General features: G+C 41.1%; 1 protein-coding gene across 2 annotated transcripts in view; it reads right to left on the bottom strand.

Moving 5' to 3' along the window:
- pdgfra (platelet-derived growth factor receptor, alpha polypeptide) overlaps nucleotides 1-25,001 on the bottom strand; it is a 58,969-nt gene that overhangs the window by 32,475 nt on the left and 1,493 nt on the right. For both annotated transcript variants that reach the window (XM_078217210.1, XM_078217209.1), the window contains exons 2-5: nucleotides 6,020-6,094; nucleotides 4,122-4,433; nucleotides 1,250-1,516; nucleotides 78-208 (exon numbers count right to left, since the gene is read on the bottom strand). In XM_078217210.1, coding sequence (XP_078073336.1) covers nucleotides 78-208; nucleotides 1,250-1,516; nucleotides 4,122-4,433; nucleotides 6,020-6,080 — 771 coding nt within the window. In that variant the 5' untranslated portion in view covers nucleotides 6,081-6,094. The remainder of the gene's footprint in view (nucleotides 1-77; nucleotides 209-1,249; nucleotides 1,517-4,121; nucleotides 4,434-6,019; nucleotides 6,095-25,001) is intronic.

Genomic DNA, 25,001 nt, shown 5'->3' with positions numbered 1-25,001 from the left:
GCACTGTGCTCCCAAATGTTGATTCCACCCGAGGCAACAAAATACATAAGAAAAAAAGGAAAATCGGTTTTACTTACATTTTTTCCTGGATAATTCCATTCTATATCCACTACTTCATTATCCATTACTAGACAAGTCACCAAGATGGGTTCACCCACTTTCAGTACAGTTTTCTCAGCTTCTATTTCAACTTTAAGGTCCTTTGCCACTAAAACGTAAGGTACAAAAAGTTAATGTTAAAATCCAATTCAGTAGGAACAGATATAATAATATTTATAATATTTCTTTTCAAGTACTTTGGAATAGACATGACTTTCAACTTTAAGTTAAGTATTAATCCTCAAAAGGTAACAATAGAATTAACCACCTTTAATTGTCTTTACATTTAGTCACTGGAAGAATTTCTTTTGCCCATTGGATTATCAGGTAATTATACAAAAGTTTGTGATGAGATCCATGTGGTGTACACCATGCATCCCAGTGAATGAAGTCCAATGGAATGAAAATCTCTTCTATTTTTTCATTACAAAGGCTTAATGTGAACTTGGTTTTGGCAGTCCCCATTTAGTTCCTAATTAGGCTGGGTTTCACCACCATTAATTTGGCAATGTTGCTCAGAAGCTAAAAGGAAAAGATAAAGGGCAAAGAAAGACTTGTATTACGTAGCACCTTTCACAAATTCAGGACATTACAAAGTGCTTTACAGCCACTGAAGCATTTTTGAAGTGTAGTCACTGGTGTAATGTCGGAAATTAAGCAGCCAATTTGTATACAATTTACCAGAGTGTGATAATGTCCAATTATTCTGTCTTTGTGATTTTGGTTGAGAGGTAAGTGTTGGCCAGTGATAATACCAATTTGCTTCTTCAAGAGAGTGTCATGGGACCTTTTCCATCTACCTGAGGGAACTCAGCGCCTCAATTTAACCTGGCACGCAAAAGATACAAAAGTCTGAGGTCACGTACCAACCGACTCAAAAACAGCTTCTTCCCTGCTGCTGTCAGACTTTTGAATGGACTTACCTTGCATTAAGTTGATCTTTCTCTACATCCTAGCTATGACTGTAACACTATATTCTGCACTCTCTCCTTTCTTTCTCTATGAACGGTATGCTTTGTCTGTATCGCGCGCAAGAAACAATACTTTTCACTGTACATTAATACGTGTGACAATAAAAAATCAAATCAAATCAATACATTATAACTAGTGCTGCTCAAATGAAAGACAAGAAAGTCAAGTGTTGCTTCACCTTTAAATCTATTAACAATGTACTCTATTGAACTGTGCTCCACACCATTGATTGTTGCAATGCAAATGTACGTCCCCTCTTTGAAGAGACCACTGAATCCTTCTTTATTATAATAGGTGGCAGAGATCATGCTCTTAGTATCAATATTCTTCAGAGTGACTTGGACATCTGGATCAGATACACGACATGGGATTTCTGCAACTTCACCCTCTGCTGCCATTACTACATTTTCAAAATACGTTGGCGGGATGAAGACATAGTTAGGATCTGAAAAGAAAATAATGCATTTAACAATAAACTGCCTTGACCTTGTTTGAAGGAATGACAATATAAGATGACTGTATAAATGTAAATGCAATGTCCCTTGCAGAATATCACAATCTGCCCCTTGCAGAACATCACAAAGCATGGTGGCACAGTGGTTAGCACTGCTGCCTCACAGAGCCAGGGCCCGGGTTAATTCGGCCTTGGGTGACTGTTTGAATGAAGTTTGCATGTTCTCCCCGTGTCCGTGTGGGTTTTCTCCGGGTGCTCCGGTTTCTTCCCACAGTCCAAAGATGTATGGGTTAGGTTGATTGGCCATTCTAAATGGCCCCTTAGTGTCCAAAGATGTGCAGGGTTATGGGGATAGGGCAGGGGCAGGCCTGGGTAAGATGCTCTTGCGAAGAGTCAGTGCAGACTCGATGGACCAAATGGCCTGCGTCTGCACTGTAGGGATTCTATGAAATCTCCAATAAACAACATCAAAAATACTTTGACCATAATCACTGTACTGGAGACTATTTTTATTTCACATTAACACCTTGCACTATTTGCACTCTATGACTTACATCCTATTGGACTGCTTCTGTTAGCACAACAATTTAGACCCAATGCCCAGCAGGTTTTCAGTAAGAGTTACGATATTGTTTTCACCACTGAACTTTTACATGAAGGGAGTCCAGCACTATTCATGAATGCTGGATTACAAAACTTTGCACCAGTGTCAAACCAAGATGACACCCCAGGGATTTTAGTCACAGTTATGGTTACAGAAAACGATCTAATTCAAACTGCTACATGTTTGGCAGCTAAGAGGTTGTGACATCAACTAATTTCTCTTGGTTTGAATGACTTTCAGCTGCTCGCAGCCAGTTTGCAGAAGGGAGGTGCAGTTTAAAGAAATGGAAAAAGTGATGTCATCCAACTTGTCACTCATATTTGACTTTGTGCAGCCAAGCACAGAGCTGGAAAGCGCCCAACTCAAACTGCGCTCACCTTCCAGATGGAGAGGTCACAGTTTTTACATTAACTCGCTGTGAGAATGAAATAATCTAATTAGAAGAAGTGTTGCTTTTATAAATAAATCTCTGGAATAAACAAGGATGCCTCTGACCCCTCTGTCCTTTTGAAGCTACTGTTGGATTTTTGAACTGAAGCCTGCATTTGTTAAGTAACAAGGCATGTGACCTTACAATATATAGCAAGCAGCACTTTAAAACAGCCTAAACATTTTAACCCAACCCGCCTGGTGTGACCAGATTCGCCTGCACTTATGTTTAAAAACTGTTTGCATTAGCAGTGAAGTCAGTGGAGATTCACAGTCAGTTTGAGCAGACATACAAAAGGAAGAGAAGCAACCTGTAACCAGGGGGAAATTGGCAAAGCAAGTCAGATGTGGAAATATTAACAGCGGAAGCTGAGAGACATTAAAGACAGGATGGGAAAGCCAGGAAGAATTGAGGGTAGATGATCAGGCATGGGAGACAGGGTTGGCACACCAAGGCAGGAGTCGAGAGCATTGATAGTGTGGTGGGCACTAACCTTAGTCATGATTTATGACTTAGGGAGGGCAAGCGAGGGACGATAGGGCTGTTGAGATATAGATGATAAGGATGGAAGATGACTGCTGGTAAAATAATTTAAACACATCGCTGCATCTTATTTGTGAAGATATCTATCCATGTGACATTCCAGATTCAACCATCCCTGCCAATAAAGAAAATCTATGATCTTTACTTTCCTCTGATGTTAGAAGAGGTGAAGGCAGGAAAACCATGCAACAGTAATTTTGACCAATTTTTAAGCCCTATCATGCATTCTGCTCCACCCCCCGCCAATTAAAATGTTCTTTTCAGTTGATATGGTAAAATCCCGATAGATTCAGCCTTTGTGAAATTTGTGTTAGATGCTGACTTTCCTGAGGGATTTTGGTGACATCCTTCCTGGATGTTGCCTTTCACTTTTCTGGTGTTGGTCCACTACAGTTGACTAGACTGCTATCACTTCCCTGGAACGGCCGATATGTTATTCCAGATCCACAGCAATGTAGTTGACTCCTGATATGCACCCAGCTATTAAGCATTGGCATTAAATGCCAGCCCAGCCAGCAAGGCCCACCATGAATGAATAGAGAAAAATTCTGAAGTAAAAGGAGGTAGCAGTAGTTCTCCTGACAGTTCAGAAGTATAGACAATGCCAAGCATGGAATTGAGCCAATTGGAAATGCCAGATTCAATCTCCAGTCTGAGTTAGCTGATCTCAGCCAGGTTGTTATAACCAGTGGAGGAAGAAAAATAAATTAACTAACATTCCTTTTTACTATCCAATGAATCTTACTGGAAAGGATGTGCTTGTGAGGCCATGAGAGATCTCAATTACAATCCTTGCAACACTCACTGGATTGGCATACACTTAAAGAGTGGTGACAGGCTAACATGTGCCAAAAACGTACCCTTAGAAATTTACCACAGCAGCACAGGACTTTCAGAAGAATTGGGGCAAACAAAAGTGTGGGAGGGATGTGAAAATGGCAGCTAATAAAGCCATTGTCGGTTAAATATAATAATTTCTTGTATACAAACTTGAACTCTTCCCTTATCCGTGCACACACCTGGAACAAAAACATAGATATCTCGTCCCACCAGCTCATCATCAAACTGGAGTGCAGGGTAATAGCAGGTATACAGGCCAGTATTGATTCCTGTTGCATTCAGGATCTCAAGCGTTTTCACAAAGTTTCCGCTGTTGTTGTTTTCATCTTTGTTCCTGATATTCTCGTCATGGGATTCGTAAAATGGCCACTCCCAATCCACTTCATTCTCCCCAGAGCACTTCAGACTGAACGATGTATGGAGAGCAACTCTTAATTCAACTTTGTTGGGATAAACATCTGGTAATGTTTGGCACTTGGCCAGTTGGGGCCCTGAAAGCAAGAAGTATGGTCATCATTCATAGAACTAAACAGACACTCTGCTGTGCCCAATTATCTTCTGTCAGGGTTAATTGCTTCAATATCACCACAAACAAAATGAAATGCAGTTCAAACATTGGAATGCTCAAACAAGGAATAATCATTTACAGAGCTCCAAACTTCACTCTTCATCCCGGTGCTTTGCTTTATGAAAGAGCCCTGTACCATTCATAAGTGAATGGATGAGTGCCCTGGCCGCAGACTCCTGCCAATCCGTTTCTGTCACATTCTGCTAGGTGGTTCAGGGGAGTGTTTCCAATAAAATAACTTGCATCTGCTTGGCTCCTCCCCTGATGGCCTGGCTAAAATTGGAAGATCACTAAGGCAAGCATTGGATAAGTTACCATGGAACAATCTATAAGTGTGCCAATATTTTGTGCCACCAGATCACAAAAAATGTTACTTTTAATTTAATTCTGAGAAAAACTAGCTCAAATACTTTGTCATCAACGTAAAGCGGATAATAAAAATTGCCTTTCTGACTCGACACGTTATCCGTTCTGTTTCTCTCTCCACAGATGCTGGCAGATCTGATGAGCTTGTCCAGCAGTTTCTGTTTTTTTTATTTTATACCACATATAATAAAAATAGAATGTTGGAATTAATACAGGCTATGGAAACAAATGATGGGCCATTTTCCCCAAATGAAAGTATTCAGGGTGACACCTCACCCACCAGGAGTACATTTTTAAAAAGATTGTCCATGACTTTCTGTACAAATGGATGAAAACTCAGAAGGAGCATGCTCACTATTTCCTAATATCTATTCTTGGCTGATGAAAGTCCAGGCCGAAGCTTGCATTTGGAAAATAGAAACAACTTTTCTCATTATTGCATGTATTATTCTGATAAGAGCTGAGTGCCAAGTAAGGATCAATATCTAGAGCCATCAGAACAATTTGGCTACTCTATGGACAAAGGTACTTCCATTACTTCAGTGCTCCCTACAAGCCCCATGTTAGTTCCTCACAGTTGCTTTTGCAAGGGCTGTAGGCAACTTGCCTCAGCTGAGCAACCAAGTTCAACAAGTGCACCTGCTGATTCAGTCCTGAGGTAAATAAGCCTATGTGGTAGATCTGGTGGAAAATCATAGGTTGCTTGATGATGGTCACTTCCTTGAGGCAACCATAAGTTATTCTTGTTTTTGGGCAAGGGCAACAGGATTAGTTTGACATTGCACTTCTCCGCTTATGACCAAAGACATCAATAACTGATTCATGGTGATGGTCTCATGATTCCTAAAAACTGATCCTACAATCCTCAGTGCCTACCCACATGCCAAACAAACACTGACAAAGAGAGGAAATACGATGAAACTCTGCACTAAACCATCTCCTTTTCTTCAAAGGGGGACAAACTCACCCTCCTTGGAGATTTTAATTCCTGACTAGGCCAGGACCACAACAAACAGGAGGGGGAACATTCGTTTTTTCTGTTTCCCATTAAGATTTTATGTCAGTTTAATATTTTCAATTGTACTGTGCAACCAAAGATGCATTTTTTGAATTTTCACTTAGAACACATACTGAAATGGTTACCTTTGAAGACTTCCAAGAAGAGACAGTCCACTATGAGGAATATCTTCCAGAATATGCCCATTTTGTGGAAAATTACTGGAGAAAGAGAAGAGAAGAGACAGTCTGTGCATTATTCCATAAACATTGGTAGATTTTTCATGGTTCATTACTATGTTCAAGGAATGTTACACTCAAACAGTGTGAGCCTGTATAACTCACTTGATACCATTTGAGTTTACAGCCAAATGCCTGACATTGCTCGTGATTTTCAGAAATTGTAGAATTATAATAACAAGGGTGCATTTTGGTAGGGAGATTCATACTAGTTTACAAAGCATTTGATTCATAAATCAGCATATTCAGAGAGTGCTGTGAAACAGAAAGCTTCTGATGTTCAGTTACTTCTCCTTATCACTCTTTGTAATATGCACCATTATAAATTGCAAGTGAATCTTTTCAGCTACTTTATGATAGAAACCTACATAGATACCTCAGCCATTTGTCTCCAAATTGGCCTGTTCACAGATAAGGGCCCTACCCTCACTCAGTTTGACCTGTGCTAACCCTGAAATACTGCATTTAAATATAGTAAAGCCAATAGCCCAAGTACAAACCAGGGCTCTTTATCTTTTCAGCCAACCCGAGCTTGGACTTCTTGAAAAATCTGCTATTTCCCAAGATACTTAAAACTGACCCAAACTAAACTTCTCTTGGTCAAACCTGAATGGCCAAAAATTTAGTATCAATTGAGAACAGTTGATGGAGAGACCATATTGCTTGTGCAACTAATAAACAATTTACTGTAGGGTCATTGTATTAATTTTTTTAATTTGCTGTGAAGCACTAGTTTGACATTCCCACAAATATAATACCACTCCATAAATCCAATTGCCTATGAATTGCTGGAAAAATAATCGTGAGTTTATGGTGCCTGCCATTACTAATACGTAATAAGAAACAGAATTTATGGTGAAGAAGAGAAATGCTGTGAGTTCCAATTCGTTACGGATGGTGAGGTGATTTGTGCCAATCTGCTGTCAACCTCACCAAAACCAAAAAGAAATCTCATCATGAAACTGTTGGATAAACCTCGTTAATAGGAATTAATCTCACCACACACATTCTGGGCTGATAATTCATGCTGTAAGAATGTGATCCACGATCCCAACATGCCTCTCAAGCTCGGAGGCCTGGAAACAACATTTCACTCCCACCGGTAATAAATTGTTCAAGCTTTCTGAATTTTAATTTTTTTAATATACTTTTCCTTTCCATTTGTTTTCTCACTTCTAATCCACAGCTTCTTTCCCTCTCTTTATTTCATTTTCTGGATTAGGGCAGCACAGTGGCACAGTGGTTAGCACTGCTGCCTCACAGCGCCAGGGACCTGGGTTTGATTCCCAGCTTAGGTCACTGTCTGTGTGGAGTTTGCACATTCTCCCTGTGTGGGTTTCCTCCCGGTGCACCAGTTTCCTCCCACAGTCCAAAGATGTGCGGTTTAGGTGGATTGGCCATGCTAAATGGTCCCTTAGTGTCAGGGGGGTTAGCAGGGTAAATATATGGGGTTATGGGGATAGGGTCTGGGTGGGGTTGTGGTCGGTGCAGTCTTGATGGGCCAAATGGCTCATTCTGCACTGTAGGGATTAGATGATTTGACTCCGATTTGCCCTATTTCCTGCTCTGTCGTTTTTCGGAGTCATTCGCCATTGATAAACGTCATTGGGTAAGGAGATGACTTGAAGGGTGTAAAAAGTAATTCATGGCACTTGTCAAGAGAAGCACCCTTTCAGCAATTTCAGAGCCAATTATTCCAAGCACTGTACATTTACTATTGTTAAAACTAGACTTGAAAGATCTGGAAATCTTCAGTTATCCAAACTTGAACAGCCAACCAATGCTTAGGAGAAAACCTTTTTTTCGTGAGATGTGGGTATCACTGACAAGGTCAGCATTCATTGCCCATTCCTAATTTCCCTTGAACTGAATGGCTTGCTAAACCATTTCAGAGGGCTATGGTCTGGAGTCACATGGAGGCCAAACTGAGTAAGGGTAGTAGATTTCCTTTCCAAAAGGATAGTAGTGAATCAGGTGGGTTTTGAAGACGAGGATAGTTTCATGGTCACCACAACTGAGACCAGATTTATTTTTTTAGATTGAGTAATTACATTTAAATTCCAGCAGCTGCCAAGGATTCAACCCCAAGGGTATTTGGACTCCAGTGACATTACCACTAGACCAGTGACATTACCACAAGACCACTGTCTCTCTCCAAAGTCATTTAGCCATTCAAGAACAAAATTGTAGCAATTTTTTGTGTGTGAGGAGGTGGGGGGGGGGGGGGGGGGTTGGTGGGGGGGGGGGGGGGGGGGTCACTGCTTTGACATGATCAGCCGCTGTGTGGTCTTATCTGAGCTTTTCTTTCATTGACTAATCTGATTGGACTGGTACGCATCAGCTTGGTTTTGATGCTGTTAACATCACAGCCAAAAGATCAGAGGGATATATGCCCATTCCAAGCAATCCTTCTCATGGGAGATGTACTGTGAGGATTTTGAACATTACAGCTGGCATGGGATGTATACCTTATGTGACCACAGTTTGAAAATTAAATAAACTCAGATTTGTCCATTGATCATCTCACAGGGTGTCTCGTTCTTTTTCTCACACCCACAACGCCAGCCTACATTGCCAAGAACACCCACATTCCAATTGGACGCCAATGCAGAATTTCAAACCTACACTGTTATTCTTTAGCATTCCACAAAGCATCACCCGCCTAATCTAATTACATTTGACTCCACCAGGTATTTCACACATTTTCTCACTGTTCCTTCTCTCAATCTCTCTTCCTCTTTCTGTAGGATAACAATTCCGAAATGCTGAAGATATATCATAGGTTGTAGCGCATGCAAACAGATGACAACACAAAGTTGTTTTTTTTTTGCAGAATGCCCTTATTCTCTTTAGGTTTTTCGCTTCTTTCTGCAACCACAAGTCTCCAACCATTTGCAGACTGTGATGTCAATGCTGGCTGGAATCAGTTGGTTGAAAGCCCACTGAAGGGATGTGGAAGGGCATGGTCATCTTTTCCATTGGTGTAATTCTACCCGCTTGTAATCTGATATGTGCAGCATTACACATTCTGCAAGCTGAATATGAGCGCTGGTCTAGACAAAGATCCAAAACTCCAGAGGAAAATGAAGCTACATGAGCAGAGTATTGCAAGACCATTATAGATCTGAAAAGAAAATTCACAGAGAATGTAAAGTTGAATGAATGGATTGAGTCAGTGAATAGATTTGTCAGAATCCCGTTGGGAGAAGGGGATGTACACCTTGAGCTCCTTCATTCTGATTCTGCTGGCTGTAGTCATGCCCGTTTGAGACTTTAGTTCTTACCCGCGTCAATCTCAGGATGCTCTTATCTCCAAACTGTTTGGTGATGGTAGAACAATTAAAAACCCTTATTCCATATTAATGTTGGCTCAAGGTTTTCCTAATTTTCCTCATTGATTATCAGTCATCTAGCAGTCAGCTCATGCTCTCATGAAAGGATAGAAAGCCAGATATAGGATTCAAGGTAAACATTCATTTTGGTAATAGTAAAAATGTGTTTACATTGCAATAAGATAAAGTCAAACATAAATAATTGGTTGAGGATCACCTCCAGAATAGTCTGAACCTCCTACCTAATGAGCACAGTGCAAACCTCCAAGTGGTTCATATTCACTCTTTGTACATGCCCTTGATGAGTGAGTTTGTGTTGGAGATAGAACATGATCTCTATCAGTGAGAGGAAGAAACCAAGTGCACATCTTGTTATAAATAAATGTCCTGGGCTGGGTAGACAGAATGAAATTTCAAAGTTTGCTGATGGTATTAAACATTTTAATAAAGTAAGTAGTGAGGAGAATCATAGCAGACTTCAGGAGGACTTAAGCTGTCAATGTGTAGACAGATACAATCTAATTAGGTTCAATGTGAGGTGAAGCACTTTGGGAGCAGCAATATGGAGAGACAGTAACATCTAAATTTACTATTTTGAGGAGAGTGTAAGAACAGGGACTCCTGGAGTACATATACACACATTGTTAAAAGTGGCATGGCAAGTTGATAAGGGAGTTAAGAAAGCATATTGGATACTAAGTTTAATGAGGCAAGGGAACCATGTGAAACCTCTACAAATCTCTTTTTGAGCTGGGGTATTGTGTACAATTCTGGACATCACACTTCAGGAAGATATCAAGGCCATTGAAAGACTGAAAAAAGGGACTTTGGGTGAGGAGATGGTGGCATAGTGGTAATGTCATTGGGCTAGTAATCCAGAGGTCCAAGCTAATGTTGTGGAGACAAGGGTGCAAATTCCACCATGACAGCTGGGGAATTTAAATACAATTAATAAAATATGGAACATAAAACTAGACTCAGTAACGGTGACTGTGAAACTATCATCAGTTGTCGAAAAAAAAACCATCTGGTTCATTAATGTCCTTTAGGGAAGGATATCTACCATCCTCCAATGTTATTGACTCTTAGGGGGGAATTTTCCCGTCCCGCCCACCACGGGAATCGTAGCAGGCAGGGGGCGGACCATGCAAAGGTCTGTTGACCTCAGGCGGGATTTTCCGGTTTTGGGGTGAGTGGAAAATCCCGCTCTTAACTTGGAGCAGAGATGGTTACAGGAGATTTAATAAAGGGTTCCAAATTCATGAGGAGTTTTGATTGAGCAAATAGGGAGAAACTGCTTACTGTGACAAGTGAGTAATAGTCATAGAGTTTAAATAATGTCAAAATAGATACAGGGGAAATACAGAAATTTTTGCATTAATGCTTGTTCAGATGTGGAATGCATTATCTGAAAGAGTGGAGTAAACAAATTCCCTCGGTAGTCATTCTGAGGGACAGTACAAATTGTTGACTGGAAGGGCACAGATTAATTACAGATTTATTAAGGAAGGTCATAGCTGATTAATTTGTTTGAATGTTTTGATGAGGGTAATAAGTTTGATACAGTCTATTTAGATTTCAGCCAAGTTTTTGACAAAGTCCTACATAGCAGACTTGGCAGAATCCAAGGCAAGTGGCAACTAGATCCAAAACTGGCTCAGTGGGAGGAAGCAAAGGGTATGTGGATGTGTGCTTTTGGGAGTGGAAGACTGATTCCACTGGCATTCAGCAGAATTCAGTGCTAAGACCTTTACTTTTCATGATATTGTTCAATGATTTAGACTAAATGTAGAGATATGATTATGAAGTTTGCAGATGATACAAAAATTGGTTGATTTTTGGTGAAGAAGAAAGCTGTAGACTGCAGGAAGATATCAAAGGACTGACAGCTTGATTAGCAACAGGGGGAACGGAACACAGTCCAGGGAAGTGTAAGTTAATGCATCTGAGAAGGACAAACAAGGCAAGGGAATAAACAATGAATGGTAAGATACTGAGAAGTGTAGAGAGATCAAAGGGGCCTCAGACTTCATGTACACAGATTCCCGAACATGTATGAGGTGATCAAAATAGCATACGTGATACTTTCCTTTATTAGCCAAAACTAATAACAGGGAGGTTATGCTGGAATTGTATAAAATATTAGTTAGGCCACAGCTAGAGTACTATATACAGTTCTGATCACCCATACTACACAAATGATGCGATCATCCCACAGAGAGAGGACGGGACAAATTTATGAGAATGTTTACAATGGAGTACTTTAGTTCTGATGAAAGAATGGATAGGCTGAGATTGAGCAGAGATTTAATTGAGGTGTATAAAGTTATGAAGGAATTAGATGAAATGTAAAGGATTCTTGGCAAAAAAAATCAATAACCAAATGGCATAAATTTAAAGTAATTGGTAAAGGGATTAGAGGGGATGGTTGTGGAGAATTTTTGTCACCTAGAAGGTGGTGGGCTCTGGAATTCACTCCCTCAAAGGGTGATAATGACAAAAGCCCTAATTGCATTTAAAAAGTACTTGAATAGACAGCTGAGTTGTCTTAATCTCGAAGGCTGGAGGACAAGAGCTGAAAGTGGGATTAGGCTTGGCTAATTTGCCATGAATTTACGATGTTTCTATATAGTGTTGACTGGACACATTCCCGGTGATAGCAAACTGCCACATTGTGAGGTTACCATTTCAGGCCATGTTCTGATTCCAAATTTTAACTGGAGGTTCAGTACATTAAGTCATCATTTTAAGCTGCCCCATTTTACATCATTCCACTTTTACGCCGGTTAGTTAATAGTATTTGTGTTTAGCGTCAGGAGTTTTATTTTAACATTCTGACATAAGGTCAGGTGACCCAATCGATGCTATTTTGGGGCAGCCTTTCCACTACCCGGTCTGCTCGTGGTTACTGCCAACCCTCCCTATCATTGGCCCGCCCTCTCATTGACCCTCCAGCTCATCAACCCTCTGACCCTCCCTCTCGTTGCCTCTCCAGCTTGCAGCTGGCCTCTGCAACCCTGAACCTCAAAACAAGGAAGGTTCAGTGAGAGGGGTTGATAAGAAGGTGGGAAGGTCAGTGACAGGGGGGGTCGAGGAGAACATAGAACATAGAACAGTACAGCACAGTACAGGCCCTTCGGCCCTCAATGTTGTGCCGAGCTTTGTCCGAAACCAAGATCAAGCTATCCCACTCCCTATCATCCTGGTGTGCTCCATGTGCCTATCCAATAACCGCTTGAAAGTTCCTAAAGTGTCCGACTCCACTATCACAGCAGGCAGTCCATTCCACACCCCAACCACTCTCTGAGTATAGAACCTACCTCGGACATCCCTCCTATATCTCCCACCATGAACCTTATAGTTATGGCCCCTAGTAACAGCTACATCCACCCGGGGAAATAGTCTCTGAACGTCCACTCTATCTACCCTTCATCATCTTATAAACCTCTATTAAGTCGCCTCTCATCCTCCTCCGCTCTAAACAGAAAAGCCCTAGCTCCCTCAACCTTTCCTCATAAGACCTACCCTCCAAACCAGGCAGCATCCTGGTAAATCTCCTTTGCACTCTCTTCAATGCTTCCACATCCTTCTTATAGTGAGGTGACCAGAACTGCACACAATATTCCAAATGTGGTCTCACCAAGGTCCTGTACAGTTGCAGCATAACCCCATGGCTCTTAAACTCAAACCCCCTGTTAATAAATGCTAACGCACTATAGGCCTTCTTCACGGCTTTATCCACTTGAGTGGCAACCTTCAGAGATCTATGGATATGAACCCCAAGATCTCTCTGTTCCTCCACATTCCTCAGAACCCTGCCATTGACCCTGTAATCCGCATTCAAATTTGTCCTACCAAAATGAATCACCTCGCACTTATCAGGGTTAAACTCCATCTGCCATTTTTCGGCCCAGCTCTGCATCCTATCAATGTCTCTTTTCAGCCTACAACAGCCCTCCACCTCATCCACTACTTCACCAATCTTGGTGTCATCAGCAAATTTACTGACCCACCATAGAACCATAGAAAATTACAGCTCAGAAACAGGCCTTTTGGCCCTTCTTGTCTGTGCCGAACCATTTTATGCCTAGTCCCACTGACCTGCACTTGGACCATATCCCTCCACACCCTTCAGCCCCCTCCTCCAAGTCATTGATATAAATCACAAATAGCAGAGGACCCAGCACTGATCCCTGTGGTACACCGCTGGTAACTGGTCTCCAGTCTGAGAGGGCGGGAGAGTGAGTGAGAGGGGGCATTGACTGCTTTTCAATTGGTTAGAAGGGGAAAATCCAATTCATTTAACATTATTTTGTTTAAAGTTTCACTTTTCAGGAACACACCTACACATATTAAACAAGAACTTACTGAATCAGTGTGAAGTGGAAAATGGCTAAACAGTGAGAGTAACTGAACTTAACTAACACCTTAATAACCCTGAGTTGATCAACAACAAATCAAATGGAGGTTGAGCAGAATACAGGGCAGCCTGAAGATGATAAAACCTGCCATTACATTGGATTTGGGCTGGCTGTAGAGATTTCTGACTTGCAGCTAGCAGAAATGTTCAGGATTCACCAGTACTCAACACTCATTGACCTGGTCGTTCTGGCATCTAACTTCAGCAAACACAATAATCTACTTTGGGATTGCTACTTAATCATGCTCCATAAGACCTTCTTGTATTAGCAACTATTAGCTTGTGCAGCCCATTAAGTGCAGTACATAAACACATATATTCAGTATGCAGTACATAAACACATAAACCTCTATAGGTGTAGAGATATATATATATGTGTGCATGTGGTAATGATGACATGTGTGAATGATTGTGCAGAGATGAATGAACGTATCTGTGTGCAAGGGACCTGTTTGTGCACATCCAGATTTTTAAAAGAAAATCACTTACATTTTCACATCATCCCATCGACTTACTAGTCACAGAAATTCAAATGTCAATGCTTACAAAGCAATCATCTTGTACTGGAATGTTTGGAAAAATTGTTGTTTAAACTTGCACAGTTCCTGCTATATGTGTACAGTGCTATCCTGTATGTAATACAATAGCTTCCTTCATTTGAAGAATGGGGACCCCACTATAATCTTTTAGCGGAAAGGCAAAATAAAGTCTGAAAATGAAGCAGTATTTGATAAGAGGGGAGAGGATGGAGAACTGCCAATCAATCAGCCCTTAAACAAACAAATGGACTTTAGGAAGTATTTCATTGTATTGTACTGGTAATTGCTGAAAACATTCCATTAAAACCTCAAGAGTCAAATATCAACACATACTCCCTGTTAAAAGATGCAACTCATCACTCAATAACAAAATTATAAAATAGGTTCCCTAAAAGCCATTTCACCGATCAATATTTTCACTTTGATTTTGCTACAGTAATATCCATAAATTAAATTAAAGATACCATATTATGAGCTTTTTAAATTGTTTTGGTTGACTGATAGTCTGGATCTGAAAGTTCCAGTAAAATAATATCTCTGGATTATTCTATGACCGGAAAAAAAACAATCCCCTCCATTAGTTGTGACATAGTTGTGACACATTACAGTATAACTCTCTGAAACTGTCACTAGACAAGCAAGAGACTAAAGAGCAAAGGAAAAGGAAAGAATAGGACTTGCATTTATAAAGTTCAGATTCCAGGCTTGACCTCCATTCACAGCAGCTTCCTGCAAAGGGCAAGTTTCCCCAGGCTCAGCCTGGCGATCTTTAGGAAAAGAAGACCTTGACGTGGTAGGTGAGAAGGATGCTCCCCACCCACTCTCCAACCCTTTCCATCCCCTCCCTAACCATCCTCCCTCTCCCAACCAGTACCCCCTCTGCCCAAATATCCATCACCTAAAGGATTGAGAGAGTCATGGTAATGATTGCATCTGTGGTAATGAGTGCAGGCTGAAATATCTCAGGAAATAAACTCCTGTTGAGCAGTGAGTAATCCAGTACAAACCCTCAAATGCTTGCAGCTTTCTCTCTATGGCTATGAATTTGTGAGCACTGGTGTCTCTGATGAATGACTAAACATTTTATAGACAAGTAACTTATTTCCTCTTAACAAAGTAGATAGAAATTAACAAAAAGAAGAAAAAGTGTGCTTATGACAGATGTTAGCTTCATAGCTCAGTGCTTAGAGTGCTGGTCTTGTAAACCAGAAGTCATGAGTTCAAATTACACCGGAGCTTGTGATTAAAATTTAAAGGGGCAGTACAGTGGAACAGTGGTTAGCACTGCTGCCTCATAGTGCCAGGGATCCGGGTTTGATTCCACCTTGGGTAACACTCTGAGTGGAGTTTGCACATTCTCCCCATGTCTGTGTGGGTTTCCCCGGGTGCTCCAGTTTCCTCCCACAGTCCAAAGGTGTGTGGATTAGGTGGATTGGACATGCAAAATTACTCCTTAGTGTCCCAAGGTGTGCGGGTTAGGGGGATTAGTGGGGGAAATACATGGGGTTACGGAATAGAGCCTGGGCAAGATGCTCTTTTGAAGAGCTGGTGCAGACTCGATGGGCCGAATGGAATTCGATGATTCTATGGCAGGTTAAAAATACAATTGAAAATCAAACTGAATACGGAAGGTTCAGAGGAGAGGTGAAAAAATAAATAAGAGAAGCAAGGGGGAATTTAAAGAGGCCAGCAGCTAGCATAAAAGAAAAATCCTAAATTCTTCTATAAGCATATAAATAATAAAAAGGTAGTGAGAGGAGTAGATCCGATTAGGGTTGAAAAGAAAATTTACACATGAATACAAATGGCATGGCTGAGGTATTAAATGAATACTTTGCATCTGTCTTTACCAACAATGAAAATGCTATCCAGATCATGGTAAAAGAGGAGATAATTTAGACATAGATAGGTTTGAAATTAAACAGAGGTATTGGATAGGCTGTCTGTACAGAAGGTTGATAAGGACTGGATGAAATGCATCCAAGGCTAGTGAGGGAAATGAGAGCGGAAATTGCAGAAGCACTAGCCATATTCTTCAGACTTCTTTAGACAAAGAGTTGGTCCTGGAGGACTGGAGAATTGCAAATGTTACACCCTTGTTCAAAACATGGTTTGAGGGTCAGTCAATTAACTTTGGTAAGATAGCCAATACAGGTCAGTCAGTTAAACTTTGGTAAGATGCTGGAAATCTGAAATAAAAACAGAAAATGCTGGAAGGACTCAGCAGGTCTGGCAGAATCTGTAAAGAGAGAAACAGATATAATGTTTCATATCCCTATGACTCTCTCTCTCCATAGATGCTGCCAGAACTACTGAGTCTTTCCAGCATTTTAGTTTTTTAGTTTAATTTCAGTGGTGGGGAAACTTCTAGAAACAATTGTTCAGGACCAAATTAAAAGTTACATAGAGAAATTCAAGTTAATTAAGGTAAATCCAACATGGATTTTTTCACAGAAAATCATGTATAATTAACTTGCTGAAATTTTTTGAAGAGGTATCAGTGATGGTTGATGAGGGTAATGCTGTTGATGTGGTGTACATAGACTTCCAAAAGGCAACGGACTTGTGAGCCAAGTTATAACTCATGGAATAAAAAAAGAAAATAGTGACATGGATACAGAATTAGCTAAATGACAGAAAACAGAGAGCAGTGGCTAATGAATGTTTTTTGTGTAGGTTTGCAGTGGAGTTTCCCAGGGGTCAGCTTTAGGACACTTGCTTTTTCTGATATATATATTAATGACCTAAATCATTAATGTGGCAGAATTTCAAAGTTTGCAGATGACACAAAACTTGGGAAATATTGTAAACTGAGAAGAGGACTGTGTCGAACTTCAAATGAACACAGAAAAGTTTGTGGAGTGGATGGACAGGTGGCAGATGAGGTTCAATGCAGAGAAATGTGCTGTGATTCATTTTTATAAGAATAACATGGAGAGATAGCATAAAAGAAAGAGTACCAGTTTAAAGGGGGTGCAGGAGCAGAGTGACCAGGGTGTATGTGTACATAAATCATTGAAGGTGGAGTGAATGGTTATTACAGTATACAGTATCCTATATTTTATTAATAGAGCCATGACGTACAAGAGCAAGGAAGTTATGTTGAACTTCACTAGATTGGCCTCAGCTACAGTGTTGTGTTCAGTTCTGGGTGTTGCCCAGGAAGGAAGCAAAGGCATTAGACAGGGTGGAGAAAAGGTTTACAAGAATGGTTCCAGGGTTGGTTTCAATTATGAGGATAGACTGAGGAAGGTAGGGTTATTTCCCTTGGAGAAAAGAAGGCTGAGAGGAGATTTGATAGAGATATTCAAAATCATGAGGGGTCTGGATAGAGTATTTAGGGAGAAACTGTTCCCACTCATGAAAGAATCGAGAAAGAGAGGGCAGAGATTTAAAGTAATTGGCAAAAGAAGCAAAACTGAAGTGAGAAAAAACTTTCATGCAGTGAGTGGTTAGGGTTTGGAATGAACTGGCTGAGAGTGTGGTGGAGGCAGATTCAATTAAAGCATTCTAAAGGGAATTAGAGTGTCAACTGAAAAGGAAGAGTGTGCAGAGTTACGGGAGAAGGTAGGGGAATGGATTAGATAAGTTGCACATTCAGAGAAACAGTACAGACACGATGGTCCAAAGGGCCTCCTTCTGTAACATAATAATTCTGTGAATCTGATTCTCCAAGGCACAAGTTAGGAGTGCGATGGAACACTCTCCATTTGCCTGGATGAGAGCTGCTCCAACAACACTCAAGAAGCTCAACACCATTCAGGACAAAGCGACCACTTGATTGCCCCATCCATCATCTTCAACATTCATTCCCTCCACCACTGACACAGTGGAAGCAATGTGTACCATCTACAAGATGCACTGCAGCAATTCACCAAGGCTCCTTAAACCGCACCTTCCAAACCTGCAATATCTACCATCTGGAAGACCAAGGGCAGCAGATGCATGGGAGTACCATCACCTGAAAGCTCCCCTCCAGGCCACACACAATACTGACTTGGAACTATTTCACAGTTCTTTCATTGTCACTGAGTCAAAAACTTGGAATTCCCTCCCTAATAGCACTGTGAATGTACCTACGCCACATGGACAGCAATGGTTCAAGGGAGCTCACCACCACCACCTTCTTAATGGCAATTAGGTATGGCAAATAAATACTAGCCTAGACAGCAACATCCACATCCCATGAAATAATGAAAAAAAAATTTAATAGATCTAAAAATTGTCAAAGTCCTATCAGCTTTCAATCACATTCACAGATATTACTGTAGCCTGGGACTTACAACTCCCGGAATGCCTCAAGAGCTTCTGTACATGTAAGGAGCGAGAGTGAGCTGTACATGTGCAGAAGGTGTCTATGTGAAGAGAGAAAAAAAAGAAATGGAGCAAAAACCTCGATCATGTGATCATGAGCAAAGAGAAATAATCAGAAGAAGTTCCAGATCAGGGACAGTGGGAGAGTACAGGAAGAGGTCCCGGTTAAGAAGAAAGAGAAGCAGTGAAAGGGACTCCTCCAGAAAAGGGCTGCAATTGGCAGATGTGGGCTCAGAAGAGGACCTGGCAAAGAAGGGGTTTAAGGCTCCGAAAGCTTGTGTGGCTTTTGCTACCAAATAAACCTGTTGGACTTTAACCCGGTGTTGTTAAACTTCTTACTGAATCAAAGAGGACTCAGGAGAAGCCCTGGAGATTGAAGAAGGCAGCAGAAGGTTGGTGACTGCATGCTTGGGGTGAAGCTACCACTTTGGAGCAGTCGTGTTCTGTTCAGCGTGGCCAAAGAGCTAAAGTTGTGCTTGTGAGTTGGTGCTTGAATGCATATTCTGGAATCCAGGGGAATAGAATCTCGGAAGATCAGACTGAAGCCTTGTGATGCAGGCTGCTGTTGAGACAATCTGAGTTGGAGTGACTTTTGGAAAGAATTCAGAAGGAAGATCTTCAAAGGTGAAGACTAGAGTCCTTCGGGAGAGAGACAGAATTTCAGCAAGATTGGTTGACTCAGTGTTTACCGACATCTGGATGGGTTGTTGAGAAATCCATGGATTCTGCCCTGGTCACATCTGCTATTTATTTTGCAATACAGTGTGTTCGAACAATTCGCCTGTTAATTCCAACTCATGTTAGTGTATAAGTTAGATATTGTAAAATGTTTATCTTCCTGATCTTGTGTAGTAAAGTTCATCTTTGTTCAAAACCTGTAGAATCTTGTGGCATTATTTTCTTCGCAGGTATCTTAAATCTCAAACTTCGCTTACTTTAAACAAAGGGTTACTGGTCCCTAACTGGATTATACCAAAAACTTGGGGGTCTGGTCCAGGATCATGACACTTGTTGAATAAAGAAGCTGTTTAAATTTTCATTACACATACAGAGCACAAGAATTATCCGCCAGTGGGGAGATTCTGATGGCCAACATGTTTGCTGTACAGAGCTATCTCAGTTCTATTGCTCCAATTCCTACAATAATACTTTAACAACACCACAGTATGTGGGATAGGAGAGAATTTGGGGGCATAAAGGTTGGAATTCAAATATATTAGAAATGATTAAATTGTGCCAACTTTAAATCATTCAAATAATATATTACGAATTAACAACAATTTGCATTTCCTTTTTAGTTTTCATATTGTAAAGCATCCCAAGGTGCTGAAACAAAATTTGACACCAAGGCACAGAAGGAGAAATTAGAATTTTTTAGTGAAATCATAATCCTTTAAGATGCATTTGTATTTCACCAGAAATACTGGCAAATGTGCCCCTCTCCCTGGTGTCACGTGAGTGTGAATTTCATTTCATCCTCTTGATTGCTTGTTGGGACACATCAGATTACAACAAAAATACCACTCTCCACCCCATCCCTCACATACCCCAAACTACCATTCTGTATGTTTCTGTATAGATCCTGCTTTGCAGTGCTTCATCTGTAATTATTTGGCAGATGACCGCTGAATGGGAGGAAAATCCCTGCCACTACAAACTTAGCAAATTGATAGCATACTGACCCCAGAGACAGTACTTGCAGACAAGGTTCCCCCAGACCCTGAGTGTGCATTATGCACAACATTACATCCTCTCTCGCTGTAATCTTAGGGAGCAGTCACAGAATGAAACTGCGATCAAAATCATAGCTAGGTTGCAGAAGCTAGCAGGTGAATATGGGTAATTACTCAAATCAAATGACATTCTGTTGTTTTGATACTTCCTGCTGTTTTTAAAACAATCTGAATTCAGAATTGTGCATTTGTATGGTGGGGAGATTGATTCAATTGTGGATTTGTATTGTTGGGGGAGAGGTTTCACTGCGAGATTGATTCATTTGGTTTGGGCTGGATTGATTGCATCTGCTGTAATGTTACACAGAAAAAAAATTGAAATATGTGCTTAGCCATATCACACCTTCTTTACCACATATATAGCAAATGTGTAGTAAATAGTTTGGGCAGCCAGGACTGACAAGTGAGTGTTTGGGACTGGAGCTGGATAATCAATTTCTTAACATTTTTTAGCAGCTGCATGTTCAGTCAAATGATTGAACATTTAATGGTAACTCACTTACTTTTGGACTGATTTATTTAGAGTCATAGTCATAGAATTTGACAGCACAGAAAGAGGTCCTTTGGCCCATCATGTCGGCACAAGCCATCAAGCACCTATCTATTCTAATCCCATTTTGCAGCATTTGGTCCGTAGCCTTGTATACCATTGTGTTTCAAGTGCTAATCTAAATGCCTCTTATATATTATGAGAGTTCCTGTCTCCACCACCCTTTCCGACAATGAGTTCCAGATTCCCACCACCCTCTGCGAGAAAGGATTTTTCCTCAAATTCCCTCTAAATCTCCTGCTCCTTACCTTCAAGCTATGCCTCCTGGTTATTGACCCTTCTACAAAGGGGAAAAGTTCCTTCCTAATTACCCTGTCTATATTCCTCGTAATTTTGTATATCTCAATCAGGTCCCCTATCGGCCTTCTCTGTTCTAAGGAAAACAACCCCAGACTAACCAGCCTCTCTTCACAGCTGGTTAATTAAACAGTGTTAATGATATTCATATAAACATAGAAACTAGAAGCAGGAGTAGCCCATTCAGCCCCTCCAGCCTGCTCAGCTGTTCATCTTGATCATATCCTCATCCCCGCTTCCTCCCATATCCCTTGATCCCTTTAGCCCCAAGAGCTATATCTAATTTATTCTTAAATTCGTATGATATTGATGTGATATTAATTATAGCATTGTCGTTTAAATAGATGTCTTTGCGATGAACTTCTACATTTAGAAAATAGTCCCAGCGCTGCAGCAGGCCATTCAGCCCATTGTGTCCTGTACAGACTCTACTGGAGCAAACTCCGCTAGTCCCACTCAGCTGCAATTGTCTTCAGATAATGATCCAATTCGCTTTTGAATGCCACAGTCCTCCCACCATAGTCTCGGGGCAGTGCATCCCAGCTCCTAACTATAAAAACAGCTTTTCCTCATATTGCTTTTGGGTCAAACTGCGTTCCGCTCGAAAGCGATAAGCGGCCGATTGAGAACTTCGCTGGAGAAGCGGGAAAGCGGACGGTGAACAGTGTAAAGTGTAAATGTGCGGGAGATTGTCCACGAGGTGGAGCTGTGTCTCCATGGAACAGCAGCCGACATGCAGCAGGGTGTTGTCTGATCAGTCACCCTATCATTTAGAAAGGCAGGAGAGTCAGAAAACTCCTTTGCAAAGACACAACATCCTACTCTAACTGTATATTTTGCTGCCTGTATTTATTTCCAACACTGTAATTTTAAACTTTTTCAAAACGTGGCTATGCTACTGTATTTGCAATTTAGCCTCTGAAAGGGAAAACAATTATCCGAGTAAATCTGTGTAATTCCGACCCAGTAAAAATACAAATCAAATATCTCCACATTAACATCGATGTGAAGAGCAGCACACGAAAAGGTACCCCGTTGCAATAAGTAAAACGCATTCCTTTAAAGACAATTCTAATTAATTTGCTTAATCGCTTCTTGGATTATTTACCTAATCAAATTAGCGTGGTTTTGACTTCTACAGGCAAAATAAACAGAAAATCCTCATTCTTTGTGACAGATGATTTATAACGGGAACCTACTGCACTGAGTTAAATGAAAACAAACCTTTATTGGGAAGTTTGACTGCATACAAAGGGGGCTTTCCAAATACATGTGATTTATTTGCGTGTGGGTGTCACAGCAACCAGACCATACAAGCAGAAATCATATTTTTAACAATCATTTCTGAGAAATCGTGCAATCTTACCAAAGACAAAACTGTCAGATTTCTAAATTAAATTTCAATCAAGAGCGTGTGTGTGAAATTTCCCAGAATGTTCATCTTGCCGTTTAGTTTTGGATAAGTCGGAGCTTGAAAAGCACAAGCTCGGAGAGGGAGGATAAATGGGCTATTTTAAAGATATACTCTGCCCCTGAACTGAAGGTTAACTAAAAGTGGTCAGCATGTAATAAGCAGGATTGTTTACAAACACTGACCACTTTCGGAGACCCTGGCGCTATGGGATCACCAAAGAACTGCTTCCAACGGAAAACTGGCTTTCCAATACATCTGAGAACATTGAATTCTCCCAACACCATGCAAGCAAAGCCTATTGAAGCACGCCAAATTTTAAAATGCCCATTAAATGTATTTAAATTTTAAATGATTCTTGTTTCCCAATAACTTGTGTGGGGTAAAGGAGTGAACGTGCATAGCTTCCTTGGAAACTAGCTATTGTTGCACGAGCGAGAGTAACCGGCCTGTCAATGTTATGTCATTTATTGTCATAACATTGCGGTCAGTGTTAGTTTTGTTCTGCCACGCTGGCTGGTCTGTTATAACTCGCCAACGCATTGTGGGCACCGAATCCTTCTATAGTCATATAGTCTATGATTAGTGTCCGTTTTTGTAAATAGAAGCCCACAAGTGTATCGCTCCCCCGATACAGACACCAGTAACAATCTCATTGCGATATCACACAGACAACAATGAGTGGAAACAATCCTTGTCAATTCGATTACCCCCTGGAAATGTCACTTCCTGAAATCTAGTTATTGCCATTTATTCGTAGTCAGCAGGGAGCGAGGGTGGCGTAAATGAGTTACTTTTTGTCTTCAATCCCAGCTGCAATTCTACTCTTACCCAGAGAGGGGGTGCTAGATGCTCGCATGGGGCTTTATTTACATGTATGTACATTTATATTCTATTTACGATAGTGAAATGCTGTGTGAGGGATCGTGTTGATGGGCGTTGTTTTGTTAGAAATGTATGCTCACACATTGTGTTCTCCAAATGCTTTGAGCAGTTTTAGGAAAAATAAATACAACCAGTTGCCCCATCATGCGTGTTAACTTGTGGGAGGCCGTCATTTGTCTTAATACTGTGACACTTTTAATCCTGGTTTAATGGTTGCAAGATGTGACATGAACAGAAAGTGATGTATTCAGCATTTAAGTTACTTATTCAACATTCTTCATTGCAAACAACGTGCCCTTTGAAAAATACAAAGATAAAACTGGATAAGCACTTAATTTTACCCATGCTACAAATAAATAGAGTAACCACCCACCTACAAGCATTATTCTTGCAGGGCGCGAGGGTCAATGCCACTCAGTTGTACCTTTAGGCTATTCAAGCCTGTACAGGTTGGGGTTTTTGATTTGGAACCCAACAGCTAGTGATTTGTACAAAAGATTGATCCCTACCCCGCATCCTGTCTGCCAGCGATTGGTCACAGGAAGATGAGTTGCCCTGTACGAAAGGGGGCTTCACACTAACTGTGCAAAGGGGGCTTCTCACTAACTGTGCAAAGGGGGGGCTTCACACTAACTGTACAGAGTGCAACATCAAGCGCATTTGGAGACTGTGTGATTTATGTCTACAAACTCGCACTGCTTAGTAGAAGTCGAACACAACCCCTGTGTTTGTTTATCAGATTCTGCGAACCGCCTCGAATGTTCAACTTCTGGAGTCCATCAAAGAGGGGGGCAAACTCCAGGGTGACAAGGGCAGAACCAAACCCATCGCCAAATGCTCCAGTCAGTCCCTTACAGACTTGGAGGGGCGATTGGTAAAAGAGCGCCCCTCTCATGTTACAAATGAAGGAAGGTTCTGTGAAATGACACCCTCCTGGGCTGCTTTGAGTTGGCAATCTGACTATGTTGAGAGGAAATCCTCCTCAGCCCGAATATCTGAGAAAGAGACTTGCATCACTCGCTGGTGGGAATCCGGCTGAGAAATCTTGCTCAACCCAGCCAGGAGTTAATGAAAGATTGAATTATTCTCACGGAGCGAAACTGCACGATCACAATTTTCCAAAACCGCCAGGTTGTACTGGTTTATAACAGTCGCCTGAAGGGATTAAACTGAGACAAACAGAAAGGATTTCCCTGGGACAGGAATTGTTTTATCAAGATAGGCTTACAGGAGTCCCATTGTCTCAGACTTTACATATCTAAATAATGCTGCTCCTTAAAGTGCCAGCGACCAGCACAGCACGGATAGCCCGCTCTCTGTGCGCTTTCTTTAATCGCCTTGGCTTTCCTTAACCCTTTCAGCGCCACCGAGCTCCATCCCCGGCTGCTGCGAGGCTCCCGCAGCGTTT

Source organism: Mustelus asterias, chromosome 1 (genome assembly GCF_964213995.1).
Source record: "Mustelus asterias chromosome 1, sMusAst1.hap1.1, whole genome shotgun sequence".
NCBI lineage: Eukaryota > Metazoa > Chordata > Chondrichthyes > Carcharhiniformes > Triakidae > Mustelus > Mustelus asterias.
This window is presented reverse-complemented; position numbering and strand designations above follow the sequence as displayed.